General features: G+C 41.1%; 1 protein-coding gene and 8 non-coding genes across 10 annotated transcripts in view; all 9 read right to left on the bottom strand.

Moving 5' to 3' along the window:
• Positions 1-558: 558 nt before the first annotated feature.
• On the bottom strand, positions 559-633 carry trnan-guu. Its single transcript has one exon. It is a non-coding gene; the product is annotated as a tRNA-Asn (tRNA).
• A 369-nt stretch (positions 634-1,002) lies between these two features.
• On the bottom strand, positions 1,003-1,076 carry trnan-guu. Its single transcript has one exon. It is a non-coding gene; the product is annotated as a tRNA-Asn (tRNA).
• A 426-nt stretch (positions 1,077-1,502) lies between these two features.
• On the bottom strand, positions 1,503-1,578 carry trnan-guu. The gene has a single exon. It is a non-coding gene; the product is annotated as a tRNA-Asn (tRNA).
• Positions 1,579-1,947: 369 nt separating this feature from the next.
• Positions 1,948-2,021, bottom strand: trnan-guu. Its single transcript has one exon. It is a non-coding gene; the product is annotated as a tRNA-Asn (tRNA).
• A 427-nt stretch (positions 2,022-2,448) lies between these two features.
• On the bottom strand, positions 2,449-2,524 carry trnan-guu. The gene has a single exon. It is a non-coding gene; the product is annotated as a tRNA-Asn (tRNA).
• Positions 2,525-2,893: 369 nt separating this feature from the next.
• Positions 2,894-2,967, bottom strand: trnan-guu. The gene has a single exon. It is a non-coding gene; the product is annotated as a tRNA-Asn (tRNA).
• Positions 2,968-3,415: 448 nt separating this feature from the next.
• Positions 3,416-3,489, bottom strand: trnan-guu. The gene has a single exon. It is a non-coding gene; the product is annotated as a tRNA-Asn (tRNA).
• Positions 3,490-4,058: 569 nt separating this feature from the next.
• On the bottom strand, positions 4,059-4,133 carry trnan-guu. The gene has a single exon. It is a non-coding gene; the product is annotated as a tRNA-Asn (tRNA).
• Positions 4,134-4,486: 353 nt separating this feature from the next.
• myo1ea (myosin IEa) overlaps positions 4,487-18,729 on the bottom strand; it is a 44,017-nt gene continuing 29,774 nt past the window's right edge. The window contains exons 15-29 of one of the 2 annotated variants that reach the window (XM_035627512.2): positions 18,573-18,658; positions 16,361-16,442; positions 16,010-16,116; positions 14,808-14,906; positions 14,153-14,297; positions 11,303-11,417; positions 11,030-11,199; positions 10,783-10,928; positions 9,468-9,614; positions 9,094-9,251; positions 8,240-8,326; positions 7,936-8,140; positions 7,427-7,462; positions 6,185-6,354; positions 4,487-6,062 (exon numbers count right to left, since the gene is read on the bottom strand). In XM_035627512.2, the coding sequence (XP_035483405.2) occupies positions 5,986-6,062; positions 6,185-6,354; positions 7,427-7,462; positions 7,936-8,140; positions 8,240-8,326; positions 9,094-9,251; positions 9,468-9,614; positions 10,783-10,928; positions 11,030-11,199; positions 11,303-11,417; positions 14,153-14,297; positions 14,808-14,906; positions 16,010-16,116; positions 16,361-16,442; positions 18,573-18,658 (1,830 nt within the window). In that variant the 3' untranslated portion in view covers positions 4,487-5,985. The remainder of the gene's footprint in view (positions 6,063-6,184; positions 6,355-7,426; positions 7,463-7,935; positions 8,141-8,239; positions 8,327-9,093; positions 9,252-9,467; positions 9,615-10,782; positions 10,929-11,029; positions 11,200-11,302; positions 11,418-14,152; positions 14,298-14,807; positions 14,907-16,009; positions 16,117-16,360; positions 16,443-18,572; positions 18,659-18,729) is intronic. The other variant, XM_035627513.2, reaches the window with a different exon arrangement.

The raw sequence follows: 18,729 nt of genomic DNA, 5'->3' as shown, positions 1-18,729 counted from the left end.
AGTTAGTTTTAATGCTTATGTTTCATTTGTGAGACCATAAACAAATTTTAAAAGCGCTATCAACACAAAGAATAGAGAAACTCAGACTAAACACACATTATACTTTACACTGTTGGTGGATATATTAATGTTTCAAAAAATACATACAATTAAAGTTTAATTCAACAAAAGTTGTCACGGAAAATAGGGTGCAGTGCCGACTTCCCCCAGCAGGTGGAGAAGAAGAGCATGAATGGTGTACTCGTCAGTGGGACAGGTGGGACACTACTAAAGACGTAAGAGCAGAAGGTCTGGACCAAATCAAAAGATGTGACAATGGATGAAAGTGAAGACTTTGTTGATCTTAATAGATTCACAATGCAAAGTAGCATTAAGAGCCCGCACTGATCATCTGCTATGTTCTGATCAGGAATCAAACCATGACCTTCAGTACAAAAGACAACGTTGTAAACCGCTGAACTATATCTGATGCATAATCATAGCATGTCGGTTAATATTTTTCAGGTCTGAGTGTCTCTGACACATGTCACATAATCCTGCTTAAGCATTTTCATGATCCGTCTCTGGGTGGGCTCGAACCACCAACCTTTCGGTTAACAGCCGAACGCGCTAACCAGATTGCGCCACAGAGACTGACATGCTCCTGATGGGAACAAAACTACACAAAATGTGTTGTGTCATGTTTTTTGTTCTTTTTGCCCCTATCATGGTTGTGGGTATTAAATTGTCTTGGACTTGAGGACTTTATGATGGATGTAAGAGCAGAAGGTCTGAACCAAATCAAAAGATGATACAAAGGATGGAAGAGAAGAGTTTGTTGTTCTTAATAGAGCCTTAATACAGAGTAGCATTAAGAGCCCGCGCTGATTTTCAGCTATGTTATGATCAGGAATCAAACCATGACCTTCAGTACAAAGTGTAAAATCTGAATTATATCTGATGCATAACCATGGGATTTCAAGTGTGTATGTTCATTTTAGACAATCTTACATAACTGTAAACCGTCCCTGGGTGGGCTCGAACCACCAACCTTTCAGTTAACAGCCGAACGCGCTAACCAATTGCGCCACAGAGACTTACATTAAACACAGTCAAGAGTTTTTTTTCCATATTTTTCCCTGTTTTACATGCGCAGGTGACAACAGGTGTGTCACTAGTTAGTTCATTTAGTGCATTAATTACAATAATTTAGTGCATCAATAAGTTCATTACCACCACCGACTGTGTTGGAGTGTGAACCGGAGTTAGTTACCCAATAAATAAACCATTTTTTTTAAAATAATGAATAGATGCATAAATAAACAAATTATATTGTTAGTATTAGTCCTGTCTCTTTCAATTCCATGAAAACTTTCACAAAATAACGTCAAAACGTATTATTCTTTTAGCATTAAATGTCATGTTACACAATGTATCACAGCGTGTATAATTATAGGATGTTGTTTATTGAGAGGTGTATTTATTTATGATAATATCTATCTGAGAGGAATTTTGGTGATTATTGATCACTGGGTGGGCTCGAACCACCAACCTTTCGGTTAACAGCCGAACGCGCTAACCAGATTGCGCCACAGAGACTTACATGCGCCTGTTAGGAACAAAACTACACAAAATGTGTTGTGTCATGTTTTTTGTTCTTTTTGCCCCTATCATGGTTGTGGGTATTAAATTGTCTTGAACTTGAGGACTTTATGATGGATGTAAGAGCAGAAGGTCTGGACCAAATCAAAAGATGATACAAAGGATGGAAGAGAAGAGTTTGTTGTTCTTAATAGAGCCTTAATACAGAGTAGCATTAAGAGCCCGCGCTGATTTTCAGCTATGTTATGATCAGGAATCAAACCATGACCTTCAGTACAAAGTGTAAAATCTGAAGTATATCTGATGCATAACCATGGGATTTCAAGTGTGTATGTTCATTTTAGACAATCTTACATAACTGTAAACCGTCCCTGGGTGGGCTCGAACCACCAACCTTTCGGTTAACAGCCGAACGCGCTAACCAATTGCGCCACAGAGACTTACATTAAACACAGTCAAGAGTTTTTTTTCAGTATTTTTCCCTGTTTTACATGCGCAGGTGACAACAGGTGTGTCACTAGTTAGTTCATTTAGTGCATTAATTACAATAATTTAGTGCATCAATAAGTTCATTACCACCACCGACTGTGTTGGAGTGTGAACCGGAGTTAGTTACCCAATAAATAAACCATTTTTTTTAAAATAATGAATAGATGCATAAATAAACAAATTATATTGTTAGTATTAGTCCTGTCTCTTTCAATTCCATGAAAACTTTCACAAAATAACGTCAAAACGTATTATTCTTTTAGCATTAAATGTCATGTTAACACAATGTATCACAGCGTGTATAATTATAGGATGTTGTTTATTGAGAGGTGTATTTATTTATGATAATATCTATCTGAGAGGAATTTTGGTGATTATTGATCACTGGGTGGGCTCGAACCACCAACCTTTCGGTTAACAGCCGAACGCGCTAACCAGATTGCGCCACAGAGACTTACATGCGCCTGTTAGGAACAAAACTACACAAAATGTGTTGTGTCATGTTTTTTGTTCTTTTTGCCCCTATCATGGTTGTGGGTATTAAATTGTCTTGAACTTGAGGACTTTATGATGGATGTAAGAGCAGAAGGTCTGGACCAAATCAAAAGATGAGACTAAGGATGGAAGAGAAGAGTTTGTTGTTCTTAATAGAGCCTTAATACAGAGTAGCATTAAGAGCCCGAGCTGATTTTCAGCTATGTTATGATCAGGAATCAAACCATGACCTTCAGTACAAAGTGTCACATCGGAACTATATCTGATGCATAACCATGGGATTTCAGGTGTGTTTGTTCATTTTAGACAATCTTGCATAAGTGTGACCCGTCCCTGGGTGGGCTTGAACCACCAACCTTTCGGTTAACAGCCGAACGCGCTAACCAATTGCGCCACAGAGACATACATTTGACACACTCAAGAGTTTTTTTGCATATTTTTCCCTGTGTTTCATGCACAGGTGACAACCAGTGTGTCACTTGTTAGTTCATTTAGTGCATTAATTGCAATAATTTAGTGCATCAATAAGTTCATTACCACCACCGACTGTGTTGGAGTGTGAACCAGAGTTAGCTATCCAATAAATAAACCAAATAAATGGATGTAAGAGCAGAAGGTCTGAACCAAATCAAAAGATGATACAAAGGATGGAAGAGAAGAGTTTGTTGTTCTTAATAGAGCCTTAATACAGAGTAGCATTAAGAGCCCGCGCTGATTTTCAGCTATGTTATGATCAGGAATCAAACCATGACCTTCAGTACAAAGTGTAAAATCTGAATTATATCTGATGCATAACCATGGGATTTCAAGTGTGTATGTTCATTTTAGACAATCTTACATAACTGTAAACCGTCCCTGGGTGGGCTCGAACCACCAACCTTTCGGTTAACAGCCGAACGCGCTAACCAATTGCGCCACAGAGACTTACATTTAAGACACTCAAGAGTTTTTTTCAGTATTTTTCCCTGTTTTTCATGCGCAGGTGACAACCAGTGTGTCACTAGTTAGTTCATTTAGTGCATTAATTGCAATAATTTAGTGCATCAATAAGTTCATTACCACCACCGACTGTGTTGGAGTGTGAACCAGTAAGCTACCCAATAAAAATAATTTAAAAAATTAAAAAATAAACCGAATCAATGCTTAGTATCAGTCCTGTCTTTTTCAATTTCGTGAAAACGTTCACCAAATAACGTGAAAACCGATAATCATTGTAGCATTAAACGTCATGTTTGAAACTGAGTGCGATATCCTACATTGAGGATATGGCTCATTCTCACAATAGTTCAAGTTCTACTTCATGCTTGGGTTGAGACGTGGTGAGATTCTGCTGTTATTGCGTACGGTGGATGATATTGATGATTTTGTGATAGGCGACCACAAGTGATCTATAATCAATTGGAAAAATGCAGAATGTAAGATAATGTTCATAATTATAGGATTTAATTTTCTTTGAAAGGTGTCAGTATTTATGATAAGGCATATCATAAATCCGTCCATGGGTGGGCTTGAACCACCAGCCTTTCGGTTAACAGCCGAACGCGCTAACCAGATTGCGCCACAGAGACTGACATACTTCTGATGGGAACAAAACTAGACAAAATCTGTTCTTCATGTTTTTTTTTTGCCTCTTTCATTGTTGTGGCCATTACATTTTCTTGAACTTAAGGACTTTCTAGTCCGTCATGTTAAGAAACTGTGGCTCTGCCCCTACATTAACAGCTACATTTACCAGAAACATTGTGTGTGAACAGTTTAATTACATTTAAGTAAATTTAGATTTGGTAGTTTATTCAACGGTGTCTGGTCAAAACGTATCTGAAGTAGCTTGAACTAATGATCACAGCCTTTGTAAAAGGCTGGACTGCTGTTCAGATGGCACCTGTGAAAATAATGAAAATAAAACTCGGACTGATCATTGTTCATTTAATGGAGTTCTTTTTAATAAAACAAAAAAGCAGTTCAATATACAATATTACATGCTTTATTAAAAGACTTATCTACTGTTTTGTATTGCACGAGGACGTTTTCAACCATCCAAGATCAAACTATATTCAATGATGCAGAAGATCAATGACAGAAGTCCCAGCATAGTTTTTTTGTTTTTTTACTGACTAGAGCATAATGTGGTTATTTAATAAAAAAAATTACTAAGGAATGTGTAAGTAATTCAACAGCAGTGCAAAGGATGTGCAGAAACAATCAAGCAGAAGCAAAAGGAATTCTTTGCAGTGCCATGGAAAAATGTGAACAATTTTTCTTTCAACTAAAACAACTTGACAAAACAAAAATCCATTCACCCTAGTCTGTGGTATCTATTATTATCTACGTGCAGCTGAAATTGAAACAAAGCAGCCCTGTGAGTATCAAAAGCAGAAAAATCAGAGAAAATACAAAAGAGAAAAAAATTAATTTAAAATCTAACCAACAATAGGCATATTCCTAAAAAATATGAGCACATATACAGAATCAGATCTACAATGCCTGTTTTTTTTTTTCATCATTTCATGTAAACAACATATTCTCCTCAGTAAAGGGGCTTACTACTAGCTTGGCAATCTGTCCTTCGCAGACTTGACTTACTGGCTGTGGCATGAACGAGTGACAATGTCTGTGTCCAAGGTAGTACCTGTACCAATAAAGTGCTAATACACCACAGCATGCTCAGGTTACAGTATGGCCTCTGCTCTGTGTATGAAGTATACTGGTGTGACAACACAAAACAAAACAACAAAGAGGGAGGTGTTTTTCCAGGGGATTCACCGCTTTACCACGTCGCCCTCTGAATGCGTTTGGAAACAGACCTTTCAAAAGTTGCCTCAACAAAGCAAAATGGTTAAAACACTCACAGTGTGGCGATTTACCGAACGTCCATTACCGAGAAGTAGTTACAGTTTTGCATCAAAATAAATATACCTGGTAAAAACAGCAGTCTCTGCAGTCGCGACGTCGAGACAACCGCCTTCGCTTCAGCAATCACACCTTCGTGTAAAAGACGACACGTTGAAAAGTAAAAATCACAGCCTGGTCCCACAGATTAAGCATTCTTCATTCCAGCGCTTCGCAATGTTTGAGCTCAAATCCTCGGCAAGATATAGATGACGGCGAGGAGAACGCAGAAAGCTATAAATACAATAAATAGTTTTTGTTCACTACTCAAAAGGGACTGCGGAGAAAAAGCAGACCCCTGGGTCAAACAGTCTTCATGTCTTTAAAAGCGGAGCCTCATTTCAAGCCCAGCGGTCTTTGTTGGTCTGGTGGCTTAACCGAGAGTTACGTCCCGTCGCCACAAGGCGGATGTGGAAGGAGTGTGAGTTTCTCTCCTCAGGAAACTTCACGGTGCTCCTCTCTTCCGACCGCGAGCTCCATCCCGTCACCTGAGGGGGGGGCTCTCCTCCTTCTGCCGTGAACCTGCAGCCCTTAGACCTTGGTGACGTAGTTGTTGGGGAAAAGTCCCTGCTTTCCCCGAAGTCGTCCTGTCCACCATCCAGACGCATCTGCTCAGGAAAAACACGACCGAATTAGTTTTTCCCCGTTTCACAATGAAAATACCAGGACAAGGATTAAAAAAAAAAAAAAAGAGAATATGCTTGTGATTGCAGGCTTGTCACGTGCTCACCCTCTTTGATGATGTCGATCATGTCGTCAGCGTTGAAGCTGAGCTCGTCCGTGTCCTGAGCGTCGTAGGCGTACAAAGCTTTGCACTGGGGCACCTGGGGTTTGGGTTTGGGTGTAGGTTTGGGTCGTCCTCCTCCCGGCGCAGGCCTGCTGGCTGAAGGTCTGTGGGCTCTGAGGTGTCACAAGACAAAGAGAGAAGCCACACAAACTGTCAGGGCCATCTGCCTCCAGCAGGAAGACGAGATTCAGAAAGAGTCAGTTCACTGGGCTGCAGTGGCTATTAAGGTAACTCTGACGCTCCCACAAGGAGGGTGTTCTTTTTAATGGGATATTACACTGTCATAGAGTATATCCCAAAATATGAGTGCATGCATAATCACCATCTTGTTATACTGTATGAAAACAATGCAACTCCAAAGTAGATTTTTTTACATTTTTGAGTATATATTGGAATCAATTTTACAAAAACAAGTTTTCAGTTCAGCTGTTCACAAGTTAGCCACAAGATGGTGACGTAGTGCTTGCTATAGGTTTCACTGCACGAAAGAGACTGAAAAATATCATTTCAAAGCAGCGACTGTTGATCCAGAGTCAGCAGTACCATTACTGTGAGATCTGTTTATTACTCTGTATACTGACGTACAAAACCTCATATGTACACTGCTTGTACAGTATTACATCTTTTCAAATGATTCTTTAAACACAATGCCAAATGTAATACAAAAGGACAAGGAACTACTCAATTCAAACTAACTGAGGATCAAAAAGTTCAAGTGGCATCGCCCCAGGGAGCAGCGAGCGGATAGGGAAGTAGTTAGTTTAAACATACACAATATTCATATTTACTGAATTGAAAAAATGTGTTACAGTGATATTTGTGTATTTACAAGCAATTTTCCTCTTTAATGTGATTTCTTTAGTAAAGAGGATCCCTGATAACTAAAGAGTTATCAGAAGAGGAGCACAGCAGGGACTCAACCCTCTTTCATGACAGAAATGAAAGATGTGTCAAACTAGGGTGAATTGTAAAAACAATTCTCCTTTGCTATTTAAGTGAATTGAAGAGCAGCCCGAAATGACATTAGTCGTGTACTACAGTCGGCTCCTTTAGCAAGTTTATATTTTGTTTCATTTGCAGGTTAAAAAAAAAAAGAAGATATGAAGCGTCAACATGTCCTGCTGCTGCTGGAAGCTTCTCTAGTCCTGAACCACCACCAGAAACACTGCAAACACTCCAACTCACATTCCTCCATTTGAAGCTGGTCGTCTGTCTCCATTACTACAAAAGAATAAATTATCCAAATTATGTCAAATTACAGAAACATTAGTACGTGTATTAATGTGTCTATGGTCCCTGTAACATGTACTCCTGTACCGTCCCATAGCCTCACCACTTTGTGAGGGAACGCTGTTCACTGTGTGGTTAATATCTGCATGTCAAGCTATGTGGACATCCAGACTATATCAAACATAAATGAATGTATCCTCCACATTCCTGTGTGAGTTAATACACGTATTTATACAGAGTAGTATAAACACCTCATTCAAAAGGACCTAAAACACAAACTAACTGAATCATACTGCTACAACTTTGGGCCATATTAGGTTTAAAGACAATTATGACCTGGTATATTCCATTTGTCGTAGCAGCGATGATAAAGTCCCTTTTCCTGTCATGTTCTGTGTGCGTGTTGTTATGTCATGTTATTTCATCTACTTCCACATGTTCTGTTCGGGTTTACAGTTTCTCACCCTGCAGCTCCTTGATCAGGCACTTTCAGACAGTCAAGGTTCGGCTGCGGTCGGCTGCCTCCTCGCTCCTTCAGCTGGGTGATGTTGCTCGGCAGGAAGGGGCGCGATGCGTTACCGGACGACGGAGGCCTCTGGCTGTGATGCTGCGAGTTTCTCTGATTGGCAACGTGGTTGGTGTTTTTCGGGCCACCATTCTGGTGAGAAACTGTGGGGGGGGGGGGGGGGGAGTATGGATTGTGTCATGCTTTGCGAGTGGACGGTCCACAGGATTCAAAGAAAAGCTCGAACACTGCGACCACTGTACCTGGAGGACCCGGTGCAGCCCGCGATGGGGTGTTCTGGTGGGTTCTGGACGTAGGTCGACCCTGAGAGAAGCTCTTCTTGGTCGGCCCTGAGGAGGAGATTTTCATGAAATGAGCACAATGCACAAACAGTTCGAATTGGCATTATGATGAAATATAATCATTACATCTGGGACAGAATGGAGAAGGAAAGAGGAATTGAAGTGATGGATAACAATCCAAGTTATGTCTGAAATGAATATTTATAGACAGAGGAGATGGGACCAAGTGACAGCTAAATGTAAAGTCCACAACACATACTTCTTCTGTTACAGGTTATATTCTTCTATATGTAGGTTCATATCTGAAACACTCAGATGTCTGTGCTGTCTTCCATCGTGCTCCTTGAGTGATGAGGCTCAAATGTTCAAAAGTCATAAAGTTTTCTTGACTGTTAGAGTTGGCGTGTTTAAAAAATATTTTAAATTCAGTTTTCATAAAACAATGCCATTGCTTTTTAGTTTTCCTCATTAATGTTTGCCAATGTTTCCTGTATGTTTCAGAGTCTCTTCTGTGGTTCAGCATGTTTCCTGAGTTTTAGTACGTTTTTTATTGAATTTTCTGTTCCTGCTTGTTTTTATATATTACTTTTTTTTTTATTTTTATTTAACTGCTGCCCATCTTGACCAGGACTCCCTGACAGAGGAACTATTCTATCTGAGTGGGAACTTCCTGGTTAAATAAAGGATAAACAAATGAGAAGTGTAAGTGTTTCCTGAATCCGTCTCACCATGTGACATTAGTTCACACATGCCCTATCACAGCTCATTGTCAGAACAAGTCGTTTCTTTTTAAAAACGGGGCTGTTGATACTCACTTGTATTCTTGGGAAGCCCGGGGCCGATGCTGACCTGCAGGGATTTGCTCGAAGGTTTCAATACAGGCACGTCTCCCTGAGCCTGGACAAACAGGACCTGCCGGGAGCCGCCCCCACTCAAGAAGCCCCAGTTCTCCTTCTTCAATTTCATCTCCAGTCTGAGAACGACACAAATCAAAGGTTTTTTTCTTTCTTTGAACTGCTGGACTAATTACTAATCATTCAAAAATATACTTTTAAGTCGGAAACAAGGGCTACGTCCCTAAGACAACATTTCCTTCATGACAACGATTGAGGAAGGAGTACGATCAATTGTTGTGATGGATTTGTGCAGTTCGTTGTTGGTTGGGATTACGTCACGCGTGTTTACTTACGTGTTACTAAACTTGAGTGGTAGCTTCCTCTGAGTTTTCTCCTCAAACCTGCGAGACAGTAGGCTGATGAACTCCGTCTTAAAGACGCACTCCAGCAGGCTGTCGTACTCCTGCTCGTGCAGGATCAAGAAGTCGTCCTGCATTGTGCTGAAAAACAGGAAGCGAGTAATTAGTACAAAGGATAAAACACATTTAAAGCTCTGACATTAGATGGGACAAGAAACAAATCTCACTGAGAGTGTTTCAAGAAAAATGACAGTCAGTCACACAGCTGTTTGGTCGGGTCTTGTCCTGCGCTCTGTTCTGCTTTGATGAAGCCAAGATGGAGAGTCAGAATCATCTTACACATTTGCATAGACACAGAGGGAGCCTCACAAAGCAGCTCACATCTGAGGAGGGAAGACAGCTTGTGCCCGTAACCCACACAAGGATACTTTGTTCCTCCCAGTGAAGTGGAGTTTCTCTCTGATGAGCTTTTTACAACTCCTGCTTTCGTTCACTGCGCCACCTGGTCCATATTACCCCAGTGACTCAAAAGCCACATGCTCGCACCAACAGCTCCGGGATTCCTACCTCTGAAACAAGTTAGACACTGTTCCCATCAACAACAAAGCCCCCACAATTCTTCCAGTTCCTTTTATTTATGTATTTTGGTCCTTTCTTTGCAGTAAACTAGTCTACTATCTTTCATGAGAGTGTTTTTTTAACTGCGTATTACTACAGCGACATTTTCTGAGATGTGAACCAAACTGCACTCAGACGAACCTGCGCACACAAAGGGACAAACACAGGCATATACAAGAGGTACTTGTCTCCAGTGTCCCTTGTGGGACATTTACAGCAACATGGGGAATTGTGAGATTTTGAATCCATACTGTGGCCTTGGAGTTGATTCATGACCATAGATTATATGGTGGGTTCCGGCACAACAATCTGTCTCTTCTGCACGTTGAACAGCCATTGTCTTGATTTGGAAGCAACTCATTACCTACTGGTATCTGCCTGTACTCATACAAATAGATGTTTCTCTCAGTATGCTCACAGCAGCACAAAGAAGCATAGGACACAAGACAAAAGGCTTTTGATGGCAGCATGAGACCCACAATGCCTCTGGAAGACCTTCGATTCCCAGTCAAAGCTGTGTGATGCAGAATATCAGCTTTGAGAGAAAAGCATGTGCACGTTTTAAGTTATCAGCAGAGTAGGGAGAAGTTTGGAAAGTTGAGAACGAGATATTCCATTTCATTTAACTTTTTTTCTTAGCATTGGGACGGTTGACTTTAAATTGAAGGCTATCTCAGTGATTTGTTCATACCTGAGTGACACCGCCAAGATCTTCTCCACATCAATCTGCCTCTTCAGCACCTCTGTCACCTGCCCTTTCTCTGGTCCTTGTTTCACCTTCTCTCTTCCAATAAGGTACACCGATTTTGGGGTCAGGATCAAATCCCTCTTGATTCCCTAAATATAGCAGGACAAAAACACACAACAACTCCATAAAGGTGCTGTTAGCTGGAAGAAAGAAAGAAAACAGGCGGCGGACGAGCCAGAAGAAAACCAACCTTGAAGCGGCGGTCATATTTTGTGACTTTGTCCGCAAAGTCAATCTTTTCTCGCTTTCCCAGAAACTGTCGAAGCTCAGGCCTGTCGTCCATACCCAGGTAGTCGCCTACAAAGTTTCTGTTGAGGCTGTGTCGCCGCCTCTCCTTCCGATTCAAGAGCAGGTCAGATGCTACACAAACCCAGAAAGAGAAGAAAGTGAGAAAGACATAAAGGAGATGAAGACGGGAGCAGATGGAGGGACGAACAAAGCTGTAGGATGTGACATCACTCACCTTCTTCCCTCATCTGGACATACTTCTTGCGGGCCACATATTTCCTCCAGGCCTTTTGGATGGTCCTGGCGTAGCTGTCGAACTTGCGCTCCCTCGTCTCTTCCAGCAGAAAGAGCTGCGAAGACAAACAAAGCAGAACACACCGTAAGAGACATACAGACATACCTCAGTGCACAGACCTAAACACAGACACACCTAAAGGGTCTGAAAGGAAGGAATGACGGCACATACATACTTAACATGCCTGCGTGAAGATGAACACACAAAACTCGGGTGTCACTGATAACGTTTACTTGTGAACTACTGAACTGTCAGAGTCATAATCTGACACCGAGATCAACAGGTTGCTCGGATCTGATCGTTGAGTACTGATCGTTCAGCCAAAACAAATGATTTCTGTCTTTGAATTATTGATGCTTATACTGGATTGCTGTCGTTGTTTGACTAGTTAAAATGCAGCCAAATATTTCAAAGCAAGGGTTGAGCCGACACTGCTTAGTCCTTGTTTCATGAAACTATTGATCTATCAAATTTGAGTCCACAATAGTTTTGCACCCATACGGAAACAGGTATTTATTTGTAGTAATAATCCATCCATTACAATTGCAAGATGGGGGACAAGCAAACTCCATAGTCCTCATTCTGTGCAAAAATATTTTCTTAAGTTATCTGAAGCTCATTCGATATCCACTTGATTTGATTTACTCAGTCTGTCAACTTAAGATAAATGTTGGAATATATTGGGAATATATTAGAAAGGTATTTTTACTGGCCACTTTAAACAGCAGAAAGAGATAATGGGTATTGCTTTAAGATAGACTTATGAACTAATATAATACTTTATATTAGGTTTATATTTATCATACATTCCACTATGTTATTCTGTAAAATTAAGACAATGCTTACCAGTATACACATAAAAATATACATATATGTAAAGTAAGTTCGCCACTTCCTGCACATGGAGCTGACTCTGTGCCAAACGACCACCAGTCCATGTCATTTCCTGACGGGACTCTAGACATGCAATCACACTCTCTGTCCTCCCCCCTCCAGACTAAACATCCTGCCCACGGCCTCAGCGCTGCAACAGGCCTGGCATCGACAAGGCCGAGCCGCCGGCCGCAGGGTGACGGTGTGACGGGTCAGGAACACGCCACAAGCGAGACCAAAACACATCATGGCAGATTAAACTTTAACCAGCAAAGCTGCGAGAAGAAAAAATGTCCTGAGTCACTGATTGAGACGGTGAAACTGCGCAATCGCTGAGGCGTCAGTGTTTTTTTTCCCCAGTAGAGGGACAAACCCAAGAACAAACAGCAGTTGGGGTTTATTTTCCCTTACTACAAAAAACATCTGACTAACACTTCATACCAAACCAATTATCATTATTGGGACTGGATCTATCAATCATTGTCATTATAAAAATAAATGATACATAGATCAATTTTGTTAGTCAGCAACAACTTTGGAATTTGTTAGGTCCATATGAACATTTAATTAATGGTTTAAAACACAGAATAATGTAGTTTTAAGAAGATATGTGTGTTCCCCCAGTCGATATCACCTGTTTATCTGCTGTATGAACAGGTAATGAATGAAGCACATATATTATATTATATAAAGTGTCTTCATATGCGGCGTTATGATTGCTGACAGATAATGTGTGATAAAAACATTTAAAATGTCCTCACCTCGCTAAACTACATAACGTGCGTTATAACGTGCTTTATAAACCGTTTGATGAATGTTTGCATGCTTCTCATTCCTGCATAATGGACGGATTTAAAGCAAAGCTGCGTCTTGTTTTGTCTGATGTATAGTCCAAAATCAATTCAAAATCATTATTGTTGCAAAGATACGGTATATTCGCATATGAATGACAACTCTCTGCAGTCTCGGCGCAGCCCTCGTGAGACCTCGGACAAACAGTAACCCACCAGCTCATCCGTCAACACGGTGAGGGAGGAGCTCGTCTCCAACATCTGCCCTGGTGTCAAACCAACTAAAGCTTCGGTCTGACCACTAATTAACTGGTGTCAGTGTCTTATCAGACAGAGTCTTGTTTTGAGAAGGCTGGCAGCTCATTTCAGCGGTCCGCCCTGTGTGATATTTGCGTTTCATAAGCACACCTCAATAACTTGCGGACTCCCAGTCTGCCAGTGTGGGGGATGGGAGGCTCTTGGCAGCGCACGCTGCAATGAATAAGTAAAGGCATTCAGGGTCAGCTGTAAGGCCTGAATTAAGACTAAGATGGCTGTGTATAAGCTGCTGGCCATACATCTGTGTGCGTGCATGTGTGTGTGTGTGTGTGCGTGCATGTGTGTGTGTACACGTGCGTGCTCATTTGTGCACGATGTGTACAAATGTTAATAAGTGAGAGCACAGGCGTTACACAAGTGCTGCTTTCATAAGAATCATGAAAAAAGAAAAGAGAGCAGTTTTGGTGGAAAAAGACGAGCCTTTACGATGTCCCCCCCAACCTCAACCACAGTCTGTGCTTGTGTGCTTTAGTTCCAGAGCGGTGTTGACTCAGTGCTGACGTGGTCCAAGGGTCGGGTTCAATCTCCTCCCATGCAACAAGGATTTGAGCATGATTTGGGACATTAGTGCCCTTTTATGGTATTTAGTGTTAAAACAGTGAGTTCATTTTTTTCCCCTTCTTACAAACAGGCTTTTATAAACCAGGAAACATTCTGACATGTGATCTGAGTTTTACCTTCACATGCAAGACCTACATATGAAAAAAAACTGGCCGGCAGGTTTTTGCTCTGTAGTACATTTTCCTAGTAAGCTTTCTAATAAATACGCAAAAGAACAGAAGAAGTGACAGTCAGACGACAAACATACCGACTCGGGGGCTTTAATGAAGATCTTGGTGCGTCCGAGCTGGAACTGATCCTGGTCCATGTTGACCGACCGTAAGAGATGAAGGACGCCTTGTTTCTCATCTCCTCGCCACGTTGGCCAGGACTCTTTGGTCAGGATGGCGTACCTGAAAACCAGAGAGATTAATAGAGACTAAGAATTATACATAAGGAGGGGTGGTTGCACATGTTTGGATGGTGGCTGATAAAAATTCAAAAAGCGAAAGAGTAATTTTTACCAGGAAATTGTTATCACAGGAAAACCAAACTATATAATGCATTGACGGAAATTAAAACTGACATTGTCATATATTGGAAATATTGACTGCATAATGGAAAGAAAATGTATTAACTATGTAACAGGCCTGGTTTTATTTCACAACATTTTGTTATTGAGAAAAGATCAAGGTGCGTGGTTCTTTTATCATTGTCTATTTTCCCTTTCCTATATGTGTGAATCATTGTTGAGAAAAATGTTGAGAACAGTGGCAAATGGCAAATGCATTTAATGTAAATATTTGATTGATGCAAGTCTTCTTTGACTGAATGAATGTACCTGTTAGTGGAAAAAGCGAAGCCTTGATAACAATGTGGCACACACCAACGTCTAAAACAAATTCACATGCGTGTGTTTTTACCTGTTGAGGAACTTCCTGAAGATTCTTCGGTAGGCGTAGCCAGCACGCCTCACCCTGATGTTTTCCTTCAGACCCAGATACTCCACCTGGTGCTTCACACTACAGACAAGACAAATCGGATCTACATCAAAAATGCAAACGAACAAGCTTCTTCAAAAGAAGAGTGTTTTATGTGTGTAGACACAACAACAAATACATCAAATGTTTAAAAAGGTTGACTGTGGATTGGATAAAAAGTTTTGGATAAAAGGTTTTTGTGTAAAAATGGAGTAGAACTAAATATACTGTATTCTTACACTGACCCTCTGAATGTGGTGTCAAAGGTCACACCTTTCCTTCCCTTTTTTCATATCTTACTACAACCTTATGTAATTGACTTTGATTCATGACCACAACTAGCTTTTATTTTACTATTACTGGTTGGAGATATGGGTTAACAACTGTAACTCAGATATCCATTGCCAGTCCTACAAGAAGCTCCCACTCTGATGGCGGAAGGAGTTATCACAGGTCATTGAATGCAAATCAGCTGCATTTTGCCAGCTTTTTGCTGAAACAAAGACCGTGTATACTACTTAGTGCACTTAGACTTCCTGTGAAAACAGCAGTTCCGGCGCTAATTAATGAGCCACGCTGTGCTTGACTCACAACAGGAAGGTACTAGGCTCGGAACAATACAACGGCACAAATACATCAGGACATGTAGTGCCTGTGAGCACGGACGAAAGAGCGGGAAACTGAAACAAAGGGATAAAGAGTGAGGAATGTCTCAAACACATCTCACATTACTTTTTTTAAAAAGGGGGGAAAAACCAAAGGCAAAAAAGATCAGAACAATGATTCAGTGTTGAGCTGTGGTGTGAGAACGGTTAAAACCCAGACATATGTTTTTAAAAGTTAGACTTTTGATATAATGAAAAAGTGACCAATAATGACCAATATCATTGGTCATGATGAATAATACATTAGTTACAGCATACAGGATGTAGGACATGGTTTTCCTGTTGTATTCTCACTTGGGCTCACTGAGATAATTTTGTGGAAATTTTTCTAAGGGGCTGGCAGGAGAAGTTCCAGGAAAATGTCTGGACTTCATTGCAAGTTTGAAAGCAGCTTTACTATTCTCATCTCTTACATACAAAGCAGAGGTTTGACACATACAGGCCCTTGATGTAAGGGGCCACAGAGAATCAGTCACTTACCGACTCTCCTCCCAGTCTCTGGGCTTCTTGGTTTCATTTGGCTTGATGCAACGGATGTAGTGTGGAGTACATTTCATCAGTGTGCTCACCAAGTCATTGGCTTGTCTCTGGAGAGAGTAATCAGAGCAAATATCAAGATAATGCTGATGTCAAGGTCATGACAATCCAAAATACTGAGGGAATGGTGAAGGACACGCCACTGAATAGAAAACACATATTTTCTTGTCAGAGGCCTTTCCCCCAGCAGACCTGATAAGGCAGAGGGACACACACACAACACACACACTGAATACGGAACATGGAACACAGAACATGTAACACAGAACACGGAACATGGAACACAGAACACACCTTTATTTTGCTGCCTGCAGTCGTGGGTCGACCCTTCTTTTCAGCATTGAGGTTTTCTGGAAACAGTGCTCTGATGAAGGCGCTGTCAAAACACAAGGAGGAGGAGACTGAGTGTAAGGACTGCCGCAGACTAGAGACTGGTATCATCCTTTGTATCAACAAAAACAAAGAATCTTACACCTAAAAGATATACCCTGAGCTATCACGGCAGTCAAAACAAAGATGAAGTTAATGATTAAAGAACCAAGGACATTTAACTAAGGTCATTGGTTTAAATTCCTGAACCACTTGCATGGGAAGGTCTGAGGTGGGAAAACAAAAGCACACAAAGTGTTAGTGTGCGTGTGTGTGTGACGTGTGTGGAGTGTGTTTGTGTGTGTGTGTGTGTGTGTGTGTGTGTGTGTGTGTACTGTGTATTTGTGCAAACACCTCTCTTCGCAGCAAATCTCTCCAAGGCTGTTCTCCCCCAGCAAGAGCACTGGGTCCAGATCAATTTGGTTTTCGAGAAATTACATTTTTTTGTCCTAAACTTTGTAGACTTGTAGACGAGGTATTTTCTCCCAGCATCGTCACCACACTACAGTGTTGCTGCCGGTCAGAATGTAACACGTATAAGTGAAGTTTCCATATTTTCATGTTCCTCTCAAACAAAAACACTCAACTGATTTCAAGTATATTCTTAAGGAAATATATCATTCTGAGCACATCTCAGCTTACAGATATACACGCACACTAAACGTGAAGGTTTAACTCCTTCACAGAACTTCATACACAGTTTCAAAAGAGACGAAAGTGGGAGTTTATATTTTGAAAAAGTAAAACTTAACTCAGCCACAATAAAGCCCTCGATGTAAATAATTATCTCTTCAAAACACATGTGAACTATCTTGTTTCTCACATGCTTGTGTATCAAAATGTTGCTGTATTATGGAAAAGTACGACACCCAGGAATAGAGGCTCTGACTTGAGAGTGAACGACACCACTGTTTCCCTCAGAGCTGTAAAATAAAATGAACAATGATGTCTTATAGTTTTTTTTTCTCAGAAGTTATGTCATACATTTCCTACTTGATGACCAATGTGAAGGTTACACATTTAAAAGGGCCATATAGATAATATTTTGCAGGTAATACAAAATTAAATACAGTCTTGATATATAATTCTTTTATCAGTATTGTTTTATTATTTCCACGTCTGTAATCAGCACATCTGTCATTCAGGCACCAAGTGTTCGGCTCCTTTTTTAAACTGTATCAGCTGTTTTTCTTTGAAAAGTGTCATAAAAATGTGGCGTCTGTCAGGCCTGGTGTAAAGTTGACACGTACTGCTGCTTAGAATTCGACGTATTTCCACTTGCATATGTTGGCGCCTTTGGTGTTTATTATTTTAGTATTCAAAGAGCTTTTTCATGTAATTTTTTTTTTTTTAAAATCCAGGCTCTTTCTGGTTTACTCCCACATTGGCATTTGTTTGATTTTAATTTCAGGCTCAGGGACATGGACATGAAAGGATCAGCAGGTTGTGTGTACAAACAGACCACCAGTCTGCTAATATTGTCCAGCTGACAATACTGGCTGTTCCTTTCTTGTCTATTCAGACCTCCTGCTTGAAGGAATGAGGCTGCTTCCTTCCCTCCCATGCTTCCTTTGTTTGTGACGGGGCCAAACTATTATCTATGTGTGCACTGCATATATTTTGGTGCATGCGTACGGTGAAGTTCATGTATGTATTTTCCAGCACGTGTCTGAATGAGATTTTGGCATAACCGCCTTTCACGCATCACAACACATGCCGACAAAGGGGACAAGCAGTGGCTGAGGTCTGCAGGGGATACAAACAATGCAGGCTGTTTTGCACAGATGGCCCCTTTGACAAGAAGAAAACGGCAGAGAAAGCAAAACACAGGGGGACCAGACTCCACGGTGTTTCCCCGCAAGGAGGATGCACTTGTAGGGCCAGACTGAGTCGACACCAAAAGCCGCAAACCGAGACGGCAGCCAGGCGTGATTCAGGGCAGAGGGTCACGACGCAACCCGGCCCTGCACACTTCTGCTACTCCCACCAGCCTCCAGATGCACGGGAACATCTGAAGCCCTCATTCAGATGTATTTAATTATAACCATATGCATCAAAATACAAGACTCCCTTTAAGTGAGTGCCATAGAATTCCTCACCACCTGTTGGTGCAAAGTGCCAAATGGGGGTTACTTACATTTCACTGCTCTGCATCAACTCAATGAGGTCAGTAAAAAGGACATCTCGGTTTCTCTCGCAGAAACCCTCTGCGTCGTAGGACACCTGGAGGAGAGACACACAGAAAGGTTTCTTAAGAGTCATAATAATTGAAGAGGTTGAGGTCGGAACCATTT

This window comes from Scophthalmus maximus, chromosome 4, assembly GCF_022379125.1.
Source record: "Scophthalmus maximus strain ysfricsl-2021 chromosome 4, ASM2237912v1, whole genome shotgun sequence".
NCBI classification, from domain to species: domain Eukaryota; kingdom Metazoa; phylum Chordata; class Actinopteri; order Pleuronectiformes; family Scophthalmidae; genus Scophthalmus; species Scophthalmus maximus.
The sequence above is the reverse complement of the archived record's forward strand: the minus strand, read 5'-3'. Positions and strand labels throughout refer to the sequence as shown.